The sequence below is a fragment of the Camellia sinensis genome, chromosome 8 (genome assembly GCF_055761805.1).
Source record: "Camellia sinensis isolate YWXY chromosome 8, ASM5576180v1, whole genome shotgun sequence".
Lineage (NCBI taxonomy): Eukaryota > Viridiplantae > Streptophyta > Magnoliopsida > Ericales > Theaceae > Camellia > Camellia sinensis.
The window spans coordinates 113,595,901-113,609,910 of record NC_138968.1 but is presented as its reverse complement, the minus strand read 5'-3'; the positions used below and the strand labels follow the sequence as shown (position 1 = coordinate 113,609,910).

The 14,010-nt window shown below is 38.9% G+C and overlaps 1 protein-coding gene and 1 pseudogene across 2 annotated transcripts in view; one reads left to right on the top strand and one right to left on the bottom strand.

Annotated features, from left to right (window-relative positions):
- The window catches only part of LTA3 (Dihydrolipoamide acetyltransferase, long form protein), a 29,196-nt gene extending 15,571 nt beyond the window's left edge, over positions 1 to 13,625 (top strand). The window contains exons 12-23 of the mRNA XM_028235090.2: positions 1,091 to 1,160; positions 1,414 to 1,812; positions 7,234 to 7,294; positions 7,375 to 7,419; positions 7,492 to 7,575; positions 7,667 to 7,743; positions 7,829 to 7,891; positions 8,601 to 8,671; positions 8,769 to 8,829; positions 9,087 to 9,147; positions 9,239 to 9,319; positions 13,202 to 13,625. Of these exons, the coding sequence (XP_028090891.2) occupies positions 1,091 to 1,160; positions 1,414 to 1,812; positions 7,234 to 7,294; positions 7,375 to 7,419; positions 7,492 to 7,575; positions 7,667 to 7,743; positions 7,829 to 7,891; positions 8,601 to 8,671; positions 8,769 to 8,829; positions 9,087 to 9,147; positions 9,239 to 9,319; positions 13,202 to 13,260 (1,132 nt within the window). The 3' untranslated portion in view covers positions 13,261 to 13,625. The remainder of the gene's footprint in view (positions 1 to 1,090; positions 1,161 to 1,413; positions 1,813 to 7,233; positions 7,295 to 7,374; positions 7,420 to 7,491; positions 7,576 to 7,666; positions 7,744 to 7,828; positions 7,892 to 8,600; positions 8,672 to 8,768; positions 8,830 to 9,086; positions 9,148 to 9,238; positions 9,320 to 13,201) is intronic.
- Positions 4,783 to 6,060, bottom strand: LOC145797048 (binding partner of ACD11 1 pseudogene; annotated as a pseudogene). Its single transcript, XR_014338008.1, has one exon. The product of XR_014338008.1 is annotated as a binding partner of ACD11 1 pseudogene (transcript).
- Positions 13,626 to 14,010: the final 385 nt, after the last annotated feature.

Sequence of the window (14,010 nt, the reverse complement as noted above, 5' to 3'; positions counted from 1 at the left end):
CTATGAAGGTCTATTGTGACAACAAAGCAGCTATATCTATAGCTCATAATCCAGTTCTACATGATCGCACAAAACATATAGAAGTGGATAAACATTTCATCAAGGAGAAAATCAATGCTGGCATAATCTGTATGACCTACCTTCCAACAGGTGAACAATTAGCTGATGTGCTAACGAAGGGACTACACAAGAAGCAATTTGATAAGCTGACTAGCAAGCTGGCTATGGAAGATATCTTCAAACCAGCTTGAGGGGGAGTGCTGGAAATTGTGTTCATGCATATAATATGATAGTGGTGTTGGTGGTAGATAGTGGCATGTATAGAATATGATAGTGGTGTTGGTGGTAGATAGTGGTATGTATAGAATATGATAGTGGTGTTGGTTGTAGATAGTGGCATGTATAGAATATGATAGTGGTGTTGGTGGTAGATAGTGGCATGTATATAATAAGATAGTGGTAGATAGTGGTAATATATAATATGTAAGTGGCATATAATGGGTTATGATGATGTTTGTAATATCTCCTATATAAGGAGTGTCATTTGGTCTTGTAAGATAAGAAGTTTTGAATATAACAGAAATATATTCCTTCTTCCTCATATTTTCGGAGTTCTTCTTCTTCATATTTTCTAAGTTCAACATTAAAACAGTTATTTTTAACAATCATTTAATCTTTATAACAAGGAGTGTTTGAAGCCATTACAAGGACTCCAGAATAGTGATTTTAGAAAATTTTAAATTGGATAGATTATGGCATTCATATCAATAACCACATTTGTAGTGTATTTGACATGGGGAAAAAGGGGGGTGGGGTGCAGCTTCAACACTTCCATGTACAGGGTATTGCATGACGGAAATTTTTTTATTGGCAAGTGGCTTTTGATTTGTACAGGATGTTATATCCCCTTCTATATGTAGTTTCTTGTGAACTACTGTCTGATTCTAATCCTGATACCTGTTTCTGCAAGAAAGTACTTTTTGTTATGGTTAATTTGATGGAGAAATAAATATAACTGTGATGTATGTCGTGGTTTTGGAGCTTGCTTCTTTACATCTCCTTACATTTTTCAGTGGACTGGTGGTTGCAGGTTTCTTGCTAAGATACTGGTACCTGAAGGTTCAAAAGATGTCTCTGTGGGACAACACATTGCAATAACTGTAAGTTTTTATGATGCTTGAACATTTTATGACTTGCTAGTTCTTATAGTGAAGTACAAATTGCATTTTTTGCCTACTAATTCAAGCTATTAGAATCAACTTTACGTTTTTTGTTGGGCTGTCTTGTACTTTACTGAACAGTTTACTTCATTTTGTCTATATTATTTTCTAATTTTCTAGCCGCTATTTTTTTATCAGCAATTTTGTAGCCACTAGAGGCATATCCGAATACTAATTCTATTTGTTTTTCAAGGTTGAGGATCAAAATGATATTGAAACTATTAAGACTTCCGTTAGTGGTGGGTCGGAGGTGAAAGAGGAAAAGCCAACCCACCATGATACTAGAAGTGAAGCAAGAGAACAGAAAGCAAATTTTAATAGGATCAGTCCTTCGGCAAAGCTGCTAATTACAGAACATGGATTGGATGCGTCATTAATAATGGCATCAGGTCCCCGTGGTACTCTATTAAAAGGTGATGTTTTAGCTGCAATAAAGTCAGGGAAAGCATCTCCAAAAACTTCGTCAAAGGAGAAGATATCTCAGACACCTCAAATTCATCCACAAACTTCACACTCAGCATCACCTGAATCCAAATCCCACTTACAACAGCCAGATTCTTATGAAGACTTTCCCAATAGTCAAATCCGCAAGGTAGTTCCCATTAAAATAATGAACTACAGTTCAAGGTTCTTATTGTTCAGGAATGCATTTCATATTTATATTGTTGATTATCGAATATGTTTGAATGTTGCAAACATAATCTCTTTTTACATGAATAATGTACTTTTTTCTGCTTGTGTATGTACTTGTTCAAGTTGAGTTGATTTGTGGTCACTTACAAAACTGAAGTTAAAACGCCTTTGAAGAAAGCTATTAGGCCAACTACATTTTTTTTTTTTGGTTTTGAATAGTATAAAGAATACACTATAAAAAAAGGCACCAAAATAGGACAAGAATAAAGGAGCAAAACAAACTGTATCATCTATACACCAATCTTTTCAAGAGACTACAATATCGAAAAATTGGTTCAAGGACTTATCAATAGCACCAGAGTACCAACAATACAAAATAGACAACACGGCTTTTCAATATGAAAGTGGGATCATCAAAAAACCATCAAATGTCCTCTGATTATGTTGCCCCCATATGATCCACATCAAAGCCAAAGGAACCAAAATCATGCCTTTCTCATCATTCCCGCTCTAGTCCCCTCTAAGCAAGCAACAAATCTCGCACATTCCTAGGAAACACCCACACCACATCCAGGCGTATCTAAAATTACAGACTAAGAAGCATGGATACGAACACCCCAACACAGAAAATTTCAAAAAATTTTGGGCACGACATGTGTGGGATACGCAAAATATATAGTTTTATATATTTATTATATGACAAATATAAGGATAAACAAATATTATAAGCCATATACATGAGTATTTAATTCAAAGATAATAATTTTGAGAGTTCAAAGGAGGAGAATGGGTATAAATTTATCTTCATTTTTTATTTTTTAATCATTGGATTCCAAATTATTTTATTTTAACTTATAATATGTTTCATATATGTCTAAGCAAAAGACACCTGTTTCTCAAGTGTTTGAAAGCTTGTCTTAGTCTAAATTATTTGTTTTAAAATAGTGGGACAGGTTTGGGCTCGTGTTCTATAGATGTTGGGAAGTGTCTGGCAAGTGTCATATCGTGTGGTGTTCGACACGATGTCTAATTTGACATGCTACCTTCTTAGAAGTGTATGTGCGTCTTAGATCATAGACCACAATTCCCTCGACACCATTCAATGAATCAGGAGATGATTGACTAATTCCCTGTCATGTTTTCACATACAACACCAATTGACATTGATATGTCTCCTTGATCCCGTCAGCATCACCCCTCTTGATCAAATTGTTAATAGTAATGTTGAAATTCAATGTATAAAGAGAAATGTTGAAATTCAATGTATAAAGAGAATTGTATTATTGATTGATATTGTATTTATTACAATGATTCATGATTCCTATATATAGAAGAGGGTGAGTGTGTAGTAGGTAAGGAGTAGGTGAAGTGGAGGTGGTAGTGGTGTAGTGGGTTAGGTTTAGTGGAGTAGGTGAGGTGGTAGTGGTGTAGTGGGTTAGGTTTAGTGGAGTAGGTTTAAGTGGGTGAAGTAGGTGATAGGTTTTAACAGCCCCCGCAAACTCAAGGGGGATAGGAACTAGCCAACTTGAGTTTGGAGAGAGTAACAAAACAAGAAAATAGACGAATACATAAAAGAAAAGAGGATAGGAGACACTGTATGGTCGTGTCAGACCGATGGTGAAGACACTGTATGGTGGTATCATAACGTTGTAGAGGACACTGGATGGTTGTGTCAGACCGATGTAGAAGACAGTTTATGGGGTCATGTCGGACCGTTGTAGCAGACAATGTTGTGACAGTTTACGGAGTCTTGCTGGACCCTTGTAGAAACTAACCGGAATCAATGTCGGGACAGTTTACAGAGTCTTGTCGGACCCATGAAGGAGCTAACCGGAATCAATGTCGGGACAGTTTACTGAGTCTTGTCGGACCCATGAAGGAGCTAACCGGAATCAATGTCGGGACAGTTTACAGAGTCTTGTCGGACCCATGAAGGAGCTAACCGGAATCAATGTCGGGACAGTTTACAGAGTCTTGTCGGACCCTTAAAAAGTCGCACCCTCAAAAGGCGCGCCCACTTTATCAAAAGATGTGCCCGACAGAAATCATCGAGCGGCGAGCCATCAAAAGGCGTGCCAGACACGCGGCGATGCACGTGACCGACAGAACGCGTGTCGGCCTCTTCGTCAGGGTCTTTATAAACCGAAGCGGAGGCTGAGGCTTGGAAGCATAACAAACCAGTTGAAACCTCTGTATTCTCAGAGAGCTTGTCTCGAAGAGCTGCAAATCTTGAAACACTCTGTAACCAACCCTGTCTGACAGTACCAATCGGTAATCGCTGCTTCTCTGAAACACTTAGCAACCCAAAAACATGGCCTCTTCTTCCCGTCCAGCTACCCAGAACATGGCCTCTTCTTCCCGTGGTCTGCTTACTCTCTTTCCCGACCTCAACGAGTCCACAAGAGAAATAACTGGTGCGGTGGCCAGTGAACCTCAACCAAACACCTCTGTGTTTGCTCCGTTGAACTTTCCGATGCGGTCGGTGGAGCAAAAAATGGCAGTGCAAACTGATATTGAGGCCAATCAGTATACTCTGAAGTCATGTGTGGAAACCATGACTGCGGTCACAAACTTGTCGCACCGGCTGCAGAGCAGGACAAATGAGGTGCAACAGTTAAACTCCCAGCTGGCTCTGCTCCAACGCATGTATAAGGATGCGCGAGCAGAGATAAGTGTGCTAAAGGCAGAAAACAAGGAGCTGAAGCGGAAGGCCACCGTGATGTTCCGATTTGGAGGGCCGCCATATGCTGCAGTGGAGGAGCAGGGAGTAGTGATCGTGCCCAGTGGAGTGGGAAACACGGAGGCAACACCGTCAAGGACCGCCCAAGACGGAGGCAAGAAGAAAAGACCGGCGGAATAGGCGAAGAAGTGAGGTCGGTGGGTGGCCGGCTGCAGAAAAGAAAACAAAGCTTTTGGTGTTGTGTGGTGGTTTGTTGTTGTTGTTTTTTTTTTTTTTTTTTTTTTGTGTGTGTGTGTGTAAAATTGTGATCGGGGTTGATCCCTGAGATGAATAAAGGATGGTTTGGTGTGCAAAGCTATATGGTATGAATGGAATTTGAAAAAGATTAAAAATAATGTGAAAGAAAAATAAAGAAGAAATAATAAAAATATATTTGAAATCAAAATGAAAGATGGGTGAAATAAGGAAAGTGGTTTGGAGAAAATAAATAAAAATAATGGATTTTGAAATCAAACGGAGGAGAGAGAGAGTGTGGGGTACAAGATGAAGAGAGAGGGATGTCGTGTTTATACAGCAATTGGAGGATCCTTTGCACTCAAATTTGATACAGCCAAATTCCACTTCTCTCTTGTTTTTGTACCCGCAACCTGCCCAGCCTTTGCCACTTTACTGAAAGCACCATTCAACCAAGCTGATCCTGCAGTCACATACCTGCTTGATTTGACAGCCGATCCCGTGTCATTAAGTTTCCTCTCTGCCGCCATCAATGCTGCTGTTGTCTTATCTGACACCTGAAGCTTTGGATCCACTGACTTCATTTTCTCATTCACAACTGAAATTCCAACCGTTAATTTCTCCGTAAGACCAACTCTCCTATCAAAGGAGATGACTTTGGCGGATGCACTGGCAGACAACCGGTGTTTCTCATCAAATGCTCTAGCCTTGTTCATGGCATCTTGGCTGATGGCTGAACCTTTTGCTAGCATACTGGAAACAACAACTTGAGCTTTACTTACATACACTCTTCCGTTGCTAGGAGAACTAGATTTTTTCTCAGAACTTGGTGAAAGATTTTCCGGAGTCAGGCTCACAACAGTGTCTGCCATCCTTACTTCCCTAACATCATCTTTTGGAACATAGTTCTCAGCAGCATTTATACTAACCAGAGAGGAGTAGAGAAGAGGTTTCAATTGGTTGAGGTCTGGGGGGCGGTTAAGGCAAGGTTGCCGCTCGCCAGAAGGCGAAGAGCACCAAGAGCTTAACCTATAGCTCTGATACCATGTTGAAATTCAATGTATAAAGAGAAATGTTGAAATTCAATGTATAAAGAGAATTGTATTATTGATTGATGTTGTATTTATTACAATGATTCATGATTCCTATATATAGAAGAGGGTGAGTGTGTAGTAGGTAAGGAGTAGGTGAAGTGGAGGTGGTAGTGGTGTAGTGGGTTAGGTTTAGTGGAGTAGGTGAGGTGGTAGTGGTGTAGTGGGTTAGGTTTAGTGGAGTAGGTTTAAGTGGGTGAAGTAGGTGATAGGTTTTAACAAGTAAGGATCTTTCCAAGATTATCCATTCAGAAAAAAATGTGACCTTTGAAGGAGGCTTAAGCCCCAATACCTCTTAGGTATAGTTTGGTTCACTGAAATCAAACGGAATGGAATGATCATCCATCAAAATATTCGTTCTATTTGGTTGACTAAAAAAATAATGACAGAATGCATTATAAATGGAATCATCGTTCACCATTGCAAGGGAATGGTCATTCCATGTGAGAGCCCAAGGAATGATCCATTTCATTCCATTCCATTCCAACCCATTCCAATGAACCAAATAAAGCATTATGACTCACCTCAAATCTCCCAGCTTTTTCCCTTGCCCACCTCAATAGATACTCTTCCTCCCCAATAAGGAGGTAGTGTACAAAAAATCAACAAGCCTCATCAGCTCCTCCACCTCCCAATAATTCAACAATCGGTGAAAAGTCACATCCCAAAAAACTTGGTTACCCTCTTTTTTAAAATAATCGTCGATGGTAGCATCTCAATTGACAGCAACACGAGCAAGAGTAGGGAAAGAAAGTTCCAACTTCTGTTCCCCACATCATGGTGACTCTAAAAGCGAATTATGTCCCTGCTTTTCACAACAAAACGGGTTGTCTCAGAAGTTCAGACCACCCAATTCAAATTCCCTTCCAAAGCCTGACACCATGAAACAAGGACACACTTTCACGCAAAGATTGTTGACAATTTGGCAATGCATTTTCATTCTTATCGTTTGGTATTCCCCCTCTTTTATTTCGTTGGGTAAAAGTCCTGATCAATACTTTCTCAAGAATGCGGATAAGTGTGCTTAATTTTAACCGTCCTCTTTTCTTTCACATTATTATCCTGAAATATTAAATATTCAATAATGCTACCAAATAAAATCGATGTATTATCTTATAGGCATCCATTTGATGATGCTAGGGGTAGAATATTTCGCTTTACTTTACACTTATTTTCTATGCTATTTCTACCTACTCATCTGATTTTTTAATTATTAATGTTCAACGTCACATTGTATGGATTCAGCAGTTAGCATGAAGTTTCTTATGAACTTCAGGCAGACAACTGGTAATTGACTGGCATTTCTAATTGCAGTTGTTCTTGTTAGTCTGTTGCAATTGTCGAGTGGTGCTGTAAGTCATCTATTATTTTGCAGGTGATAGCTAAGCGGTTGTTGGAATCAAAACAAAATACCCCTCATTTGTATCTATCTTCAGGTTTTAAACCCCTATACACCACTCTTATTTTGTTGCTATAAATGAGTTTATGATCTGACATATTTTGTGGTGTCTATCAGATGTTATATTGGATCCGCTTCTATCTTTCAGAAAGGAGCTCAAAGGTATGGAACTTGACCTTCCACCTATCGCTTGTGATTTTTGGACTCATTCTATCATATTTGCTCAATTTACAGAGAAGCATGATGTTAAAGTCTCTGTTAATGATATTATCATTAAAGCTGTTGCAATCGCTCTGAGAAATGTTCCAGAAGCAAATGGTAAGATTTTTTTGAATAAACTATAATCTCTGGTGCAAATTATATTACTCAACACTGATAATTGGTGGACAAAAATTCAATGTAAATGCAGCTTACTGGGATACTGAGAAAGGTGAAGTTGTTCTATTGGATTCTGTTGACATATCAATTGCAGTTGCCACTGAGAAGGTGTTTTTGTATTGCCCTTATTTTCTTCCAAAGTTTTTGTTTTTTTAAAAGCATCTGATGTCATTATCATTAATCCGAGTAACAGGGATTGATGACTCCTATCGTGAGAAATGCAGATCAGAAAACTATATCATCGATCTCCTTGGAGGTACTTTATTTGTTTTCTTGGATGTAGGTTTCACTGAAGAACACAATCACCTGCGACCATTACTACATATTTTGAAGCAAAAAACCTAAATCTAAATGTTTATTACGTGGAAGAGAATAAATATTGATATTGTTTGTTGGCTTCCACTCAGGTAGGTTAAGTCGAGCTAGGGGTTTGACCAGGCCTAGCCTGAGGTGTACCAGAGCTGACCCAACCCTGACCTCAAGCCCAACACATTTCGGCCCAAGCTCAACTTAGTGAGCTTGGGTTAGGCTCAGGTTGCCTGAATTTTGCTGAAGAACGACAATCTTCAGCAAAATATCCCAGAAAAAGAAAAAAGAAAAGAAAAAAAAAAAAAGAAAGAAAAATCAAACAAGAAATGTATAAATAGAGAAAATGAAGATCAATGGTTCGGATCATTTAGCCATTGACATGAGGAACAATATTGATCTCTACTTGCAAATTGATTAATGCCTGACCCTATTATTGTAATGTTCTTGATCACGATTAACATGGAAACCGTGACAAGTCAAATAATACTTGATCAAATTTGGAAGTAGAAGTTGGACATTTGCATATCCTTTTAGGTCTATATATTGTCTTTCCATCTTTCATCCGTTTATCTCTTGATTTACATATTGGAAGTCAAGCAAAATCCCAAGCTTCATTTTCTAATAATTTCTGATTCTTGGATGATCATGCAATTAAGATCAAGGAACTAGCTTCAAGGGCACGAGCAGGGAAGCTTACTCCCAACGAGTTTCAAGGTGGCACTTTCAGGTGAGTACATTGAAAAAAATCTCTTGCATATTATCTCACTTGTCACCTGCTACATAGAAAAATCAGTCATCATGAATCTTGTATAACTTGTTTGCAGCATTTCGAACCTTGGAATGTTTCCAGTGGACCATTTTTGTGCAATAATAAACCCCCCACAGGTACTCTCTCTCTCTCTCTCTCACACAGACACTCATCACATGCACATGCGCATGCACACACAGCCTACAACCTTGTGCACAGTTTCTCTCTCTCTCATCACACGCACGTGCGCATGCACACAGCCTACAACCTTGTGCACAGATTACTTTATCACTACTACCTAAAATATTCCTTTGATAAAATTAAGATAAGTTTCAATTCATATTGGTGTGAAATTAGTATCTCAAGTATTAACTTCGTCGATCGTTTCTTTCAGGCATGTATTCTTGCTGTTGGTAGGGGCAACCAAGTTGTGGAGCCAGTTTTTGGAACTGATGGTAGTACTATGCCCATATCTATTACTTATTGAATGATGCCACTGCAAAAGATGTTATTTGAATTTTATATCTTGGATTTACTTTGTTCCAGGAATCGAGAAGCCTGCAGTTGTCACAAAAATGAATTTGACATTATCCGCTGATCATCGTGTTTTTGATGGCAAAGTTGGAGGTAAATAAGATTGCAATTTTATTTCCAAACCGGGAAGGTTGTAAGCCCATGTTAGATATAAACCCTTCATGTATCCCATGTTATTTTGAATCAATCATCATGATCTACAAGTTGGTGGCTGATTTTGTATGATCAGTGTGCCATAAGTTTCTTGCGAAGTATATGAGTAGGGAGGTTTCAAGTCTAATGTATTATGTCCTCTTGGTTCATTAGGTCACAAAAATCGGGTCTTTGACCTGTTTAGATTGTTTTTTTCATTCAAAATTAAACAACTAGTGTACGGATAAACTTATTTCCCAAACTACATTGAAAGCATGTTTGTAAATCGTGTGTTTCTGTTAAAATTGATGTATAAAGAGAAATAGAGAATTGTATTATTGATTGATATATTGATTGTTTTGTCTATTACAAATGGTTCCTTATATAGATGTAGGTGTAGTGGATGGTGGTAGTGGTGTAGTGGGTTAGGTTTAGTGGAGTAGGTGAGGTGGTGTAGTAGGTTAGGTTTAGTGGAGTAGGTGAGGTGGTAGTGGTGTAGTGGGTGATGGTAAATTCTAACAGCCCCCCGCAAACTCAAGGAGGATAGAAACTAACCAACTTGAGTTTGAAGAGAGGAACAAAACAAGAAAATACATAAAAATAAAAAAGGATAGGAGACACTGTATGGTCGTGTCAGACCATTGGTGAAGACACTGAATGGTGGTGTCATAACGTTGTAGAGGACACTGTATGGGGGTGTCATAACGTTGTAGAAGACACTGTATGGGGGTGTCATAACGTTGTAGAGGACACTGTATGGTGGTGTCATAACGGTGTAGAGGACACTGGATGGCGGTGTCAGACCGATGTAGAAGACAGTTTATGGGGTCATGTCGGACCGTTGTAGAAGACAGTTTATGGGGTCATGTCGTACCCTTGTAGAAACTAACCGGAATCAATGTCGGGACAGTTTACAGAGTCTTGTCGGACCCTTGTAGAAACTAACCGGAATCAATGTCGGGACAGTTTACAGAGTCTTGTCGGACCCATGAAGGAGCTAACCGGAATCAATGTCGGGACAGTTTACAGAGTCTTGTCGGACCCTTAAAAAGTCGCATCCTCAAAAGGTGTGCCCAATCTGTTAAAAGGCGTGCCCTCAAAAAGCGTGTCCAATCCATAAAAAGGCGTGTCATCAAAAGGCGTGCCATCAAAAGGCGCGCCCATTTTGTCTTCGAGCGCCGAGCGGCGCATGATGCACGTGTCTGCCTCTTCGTCAGGGTCTTTATAAACTGAGGCGGAGGCGGTGCTTGAGGCAGAAGCGAAAACAAACAAAAACTTTGTGAAAAAACTTCTGAAAAAACTCTTCATTTTCTGAGAGAGATATTTGTTTTCTGAGAGATTGTCTCTAAGAGCTGCAAATCTTGAAACACTCTGTAACCAACCCTTCTCTGAAAAACTCAGCAACCCATAACATGGTCTCTTCTTCCCGTCCAGCTAACCAGAACATGGCCTCCTCTTCCCGTGGGCTGCTTACGCTCTTTCCAGAACTGAATGAGTCCACAAGAGAAATAACTGGTGTGGTGGCTAGTGAACCTCAACCAAACACCTCTGGTTTTGCTCCGTTGAACTTTCCGATGCGGTCGGTGGAGCAAAAAATGGCGGTGCAAACTGATATTGAGGCCAATCAGTATACTCTGAAGTCATGCGTGGAAACCATGACTGCGGTCACAAATTTGTCACACCGGCTGCAGAGCAGGACAAATGAGGTGCAACAGTTAAACTCCCAGCTGGCTCTGCTCCAACGCATGTATAAGGATGCGCGAGCAGAGATTAGTGTGCTAAAGGCGGAAAATAAGGAGCTGAAGCGGAAGGCCACCGTTATGTTCCGATTTGGAGGGCCGCCATATGCTGCAGTGGAGGAGCAGGGAGTAGTGATCATGCCCAGTGGAGTGGGAAACACGGAGGCAATACCGGCAAGGGCCGCTCAGGACGGAGGCAAGAAGAAGAGACCGGCGGCAGAGTAGAGAAGAAAAATCCTGCCTGTGGATGTGGTTGTTTTGTGTGTTTTTTTTTTTTTTTTTTTTTTGGGTGTAAAATGCTGATCGGGGTTGATCCCGGCATGAAAAAAAATGACAAGTTTGTGGAATGAAAACCGAGGTGGGTGTGAATGGTTTTTTTTTTTTTTTTTTTTTTGAAAATAATAATAATAATAATAAAAATAAAATAAAACGAAGTGGTGGATCAGCAAGAGTTGTGAATCAGCAAGATGTTTTTTTTTTTTTTTTTTTTTTTTTTTTTGAAAATAAGAATAATCATAATAAAGGAATGAAAAGAAAAAAAATAAATAAAGAAAGAAAGAGAGAAATAAATAAAGAAAGAAATAAATAAATAAGTAAAGTTGCCCTTTTCCCTCTGCTGCTGCATGTGGGAGACAGAAGCATGTGAGTATGTATTCATCTCCCAAGGCATGCCGTGTGATGCTGAGAGGGAGAGCTTTTTTTTTTTTTTTTTTTTTTTTTCACAAAAACAGCTGGATATATAATGGCCAATATAATATATCATACTATAATAATATAATATATTATAATAGAACATATTGCTTACAAAACCAGCTGGATATATAATGACCAATATAATATACCATACTATAATAATATAATATATTATAATAGAACATATCAGCCCACAGAACTTAGAACCTAGGTCCATCAATACGCAGAAGCATTTGCAGGAAACAGCTCTTAATCACGTGAAGAGTGCAGGACTTCTGGGTGATGGCTTTGGTTCAACTCCGGAGATGTGCAAAAAAAAAACCTGATTTGGGTGGTCACTAAAATGCAGGTTCTGGTAGAGCGCTATCCTACTGGGGGTGATGTAGTGCAAGTAGACACTTGGGTAGCTGCATCCGGAAAGAATGGTATGCGGCGGTGTGAAGGCTCGGCCGATGTGACGAAGAAAGAAAGAAGAGGACTAATAGCAGAGTTCTTCAATAGTGAGGAGAGGAAGATGAAGTTACAGCGGAGTCAGGATATGTGTAGAGGTCCGGCGGCCGGCCAAGGCGAGGCTGCCGCCCGCCGGTGAAGCAGAATTACTAGGTTCTCAACCTTGCTCTGATACCATGTTAAAATTGATGTATAAAGAGAAATAGAGAATTGTATTATTGATTGATATATTGATTGTTTTGTCTATTACAAATGGTTCCTTATATAGATGTAGGTGTAGCGGATGGTGGTAGTGGTGTAGTGGGTTAGGTTTAGTGGAGTAGGTGAGGTGGTGTAGTAGGTTAGGTTTAGTGGAGTAGGCGAGGTGGTAGTGGTGTAGTGGGTGATGGTAAATTCTAACAGTTTCTTAAAAAGCATTATAACTAATCACATTTTTACTTCAATGTGTAAAACACTCGGAGGAAAATGTAGTTTAGATAATGTTCTGCATTAAGTAAAAAAGTGATTAGCAATCACACTATAACGTAGTTTGGGAATTAAGTTTGTCAGTACACTAATTGTTTAATTTCACAATAAATAAAGAGGCGTATATAGGTCAAAGCCCACAAAAATCACACATTGGGGGCACAGCTGAAAAAGTAAAGCACTTGGTCCCTGTAATGACCCTGCTTTCAGTGAGAAGTTAGATTTCTTCCGGGTATGTGATGTGATGATTACTGATCTCTCAAGCGAGGAATGCTCATGTTGAACCAATACCAAGATTCTAATTGAGAGCTAGTCTAACAGTAAACGTTTGGGTATACTTGGATATTCATAAAACCTTTCTTGTCCTTGCCTTTTGGCCATCCATGACTTGACTTCTTGCCATTGGAATGTTGTGTGAGGTCCATTATTATCCAAATTCAGACATAAGTATTTATCGGATTATTGCTCTTGACGTTTATGCGACTTTGTTCTGCAGGTTCTTTCATCGCGGATTTACGTTTGAACTTCAGCGATATGCGAAGACTTCTTTTGTAATAAAATGAGATTAGCCATGAAATTTGTAGAGAACAACAATAATGAATGGGGTATCTTCTTCAGACCTGATTGAGATTTCTCCAAGCTTAAGCATTTTTGTCTCCAGCGCATATATGGCAAAAGCACGTTAGTGTTTTTTGCGCCCTGTTGATTGTTTATTTTCTGAAATTCATTGGGTCCGACCTGTTTCAAGGGCGGGCCAAGTTTTAAATGAAACAATTGAATTTAGGGTTTGCTGATATTTGAGTACTGTTTTCTCTGATGTTTTAATATCTTCTTCTGAAATGCCCTGTTCAGTGGATAATAATGAAATGAAAATCTCCATTTTAATCATGAAATGAAGATGGTGTGGATTTGGCTTCAAATCAACTATTTGTACCGTGCGATTCACTGTATTTTCTTCATTATTCACGACAGGTTAGTATGATTTGTCCTAAATTGTTATTAATATCGCATGTTTAATTAGATTAAACAATATAAGCATTGGATTGCTTAGTTTGCCATATTTATGCTTTTGAGAATTGTTCTATTCATGAAGTTTTCAGGCCTGAGATATTTGATGGAAACCTCGTGAACACCAAACCGTAGTTTGCAATTGGATTGAAATTTCTGCATGTTTCAAATATTTGGAACAATAATTTTGGCTATTCGATTTTTTTTTTCAACTATGTTATTCAATTGTTGAATATCAAATTTTAATTTAGTTTTTTAAATTTATCATTTAATTAATATCAAAAAAAAAAATTCAGA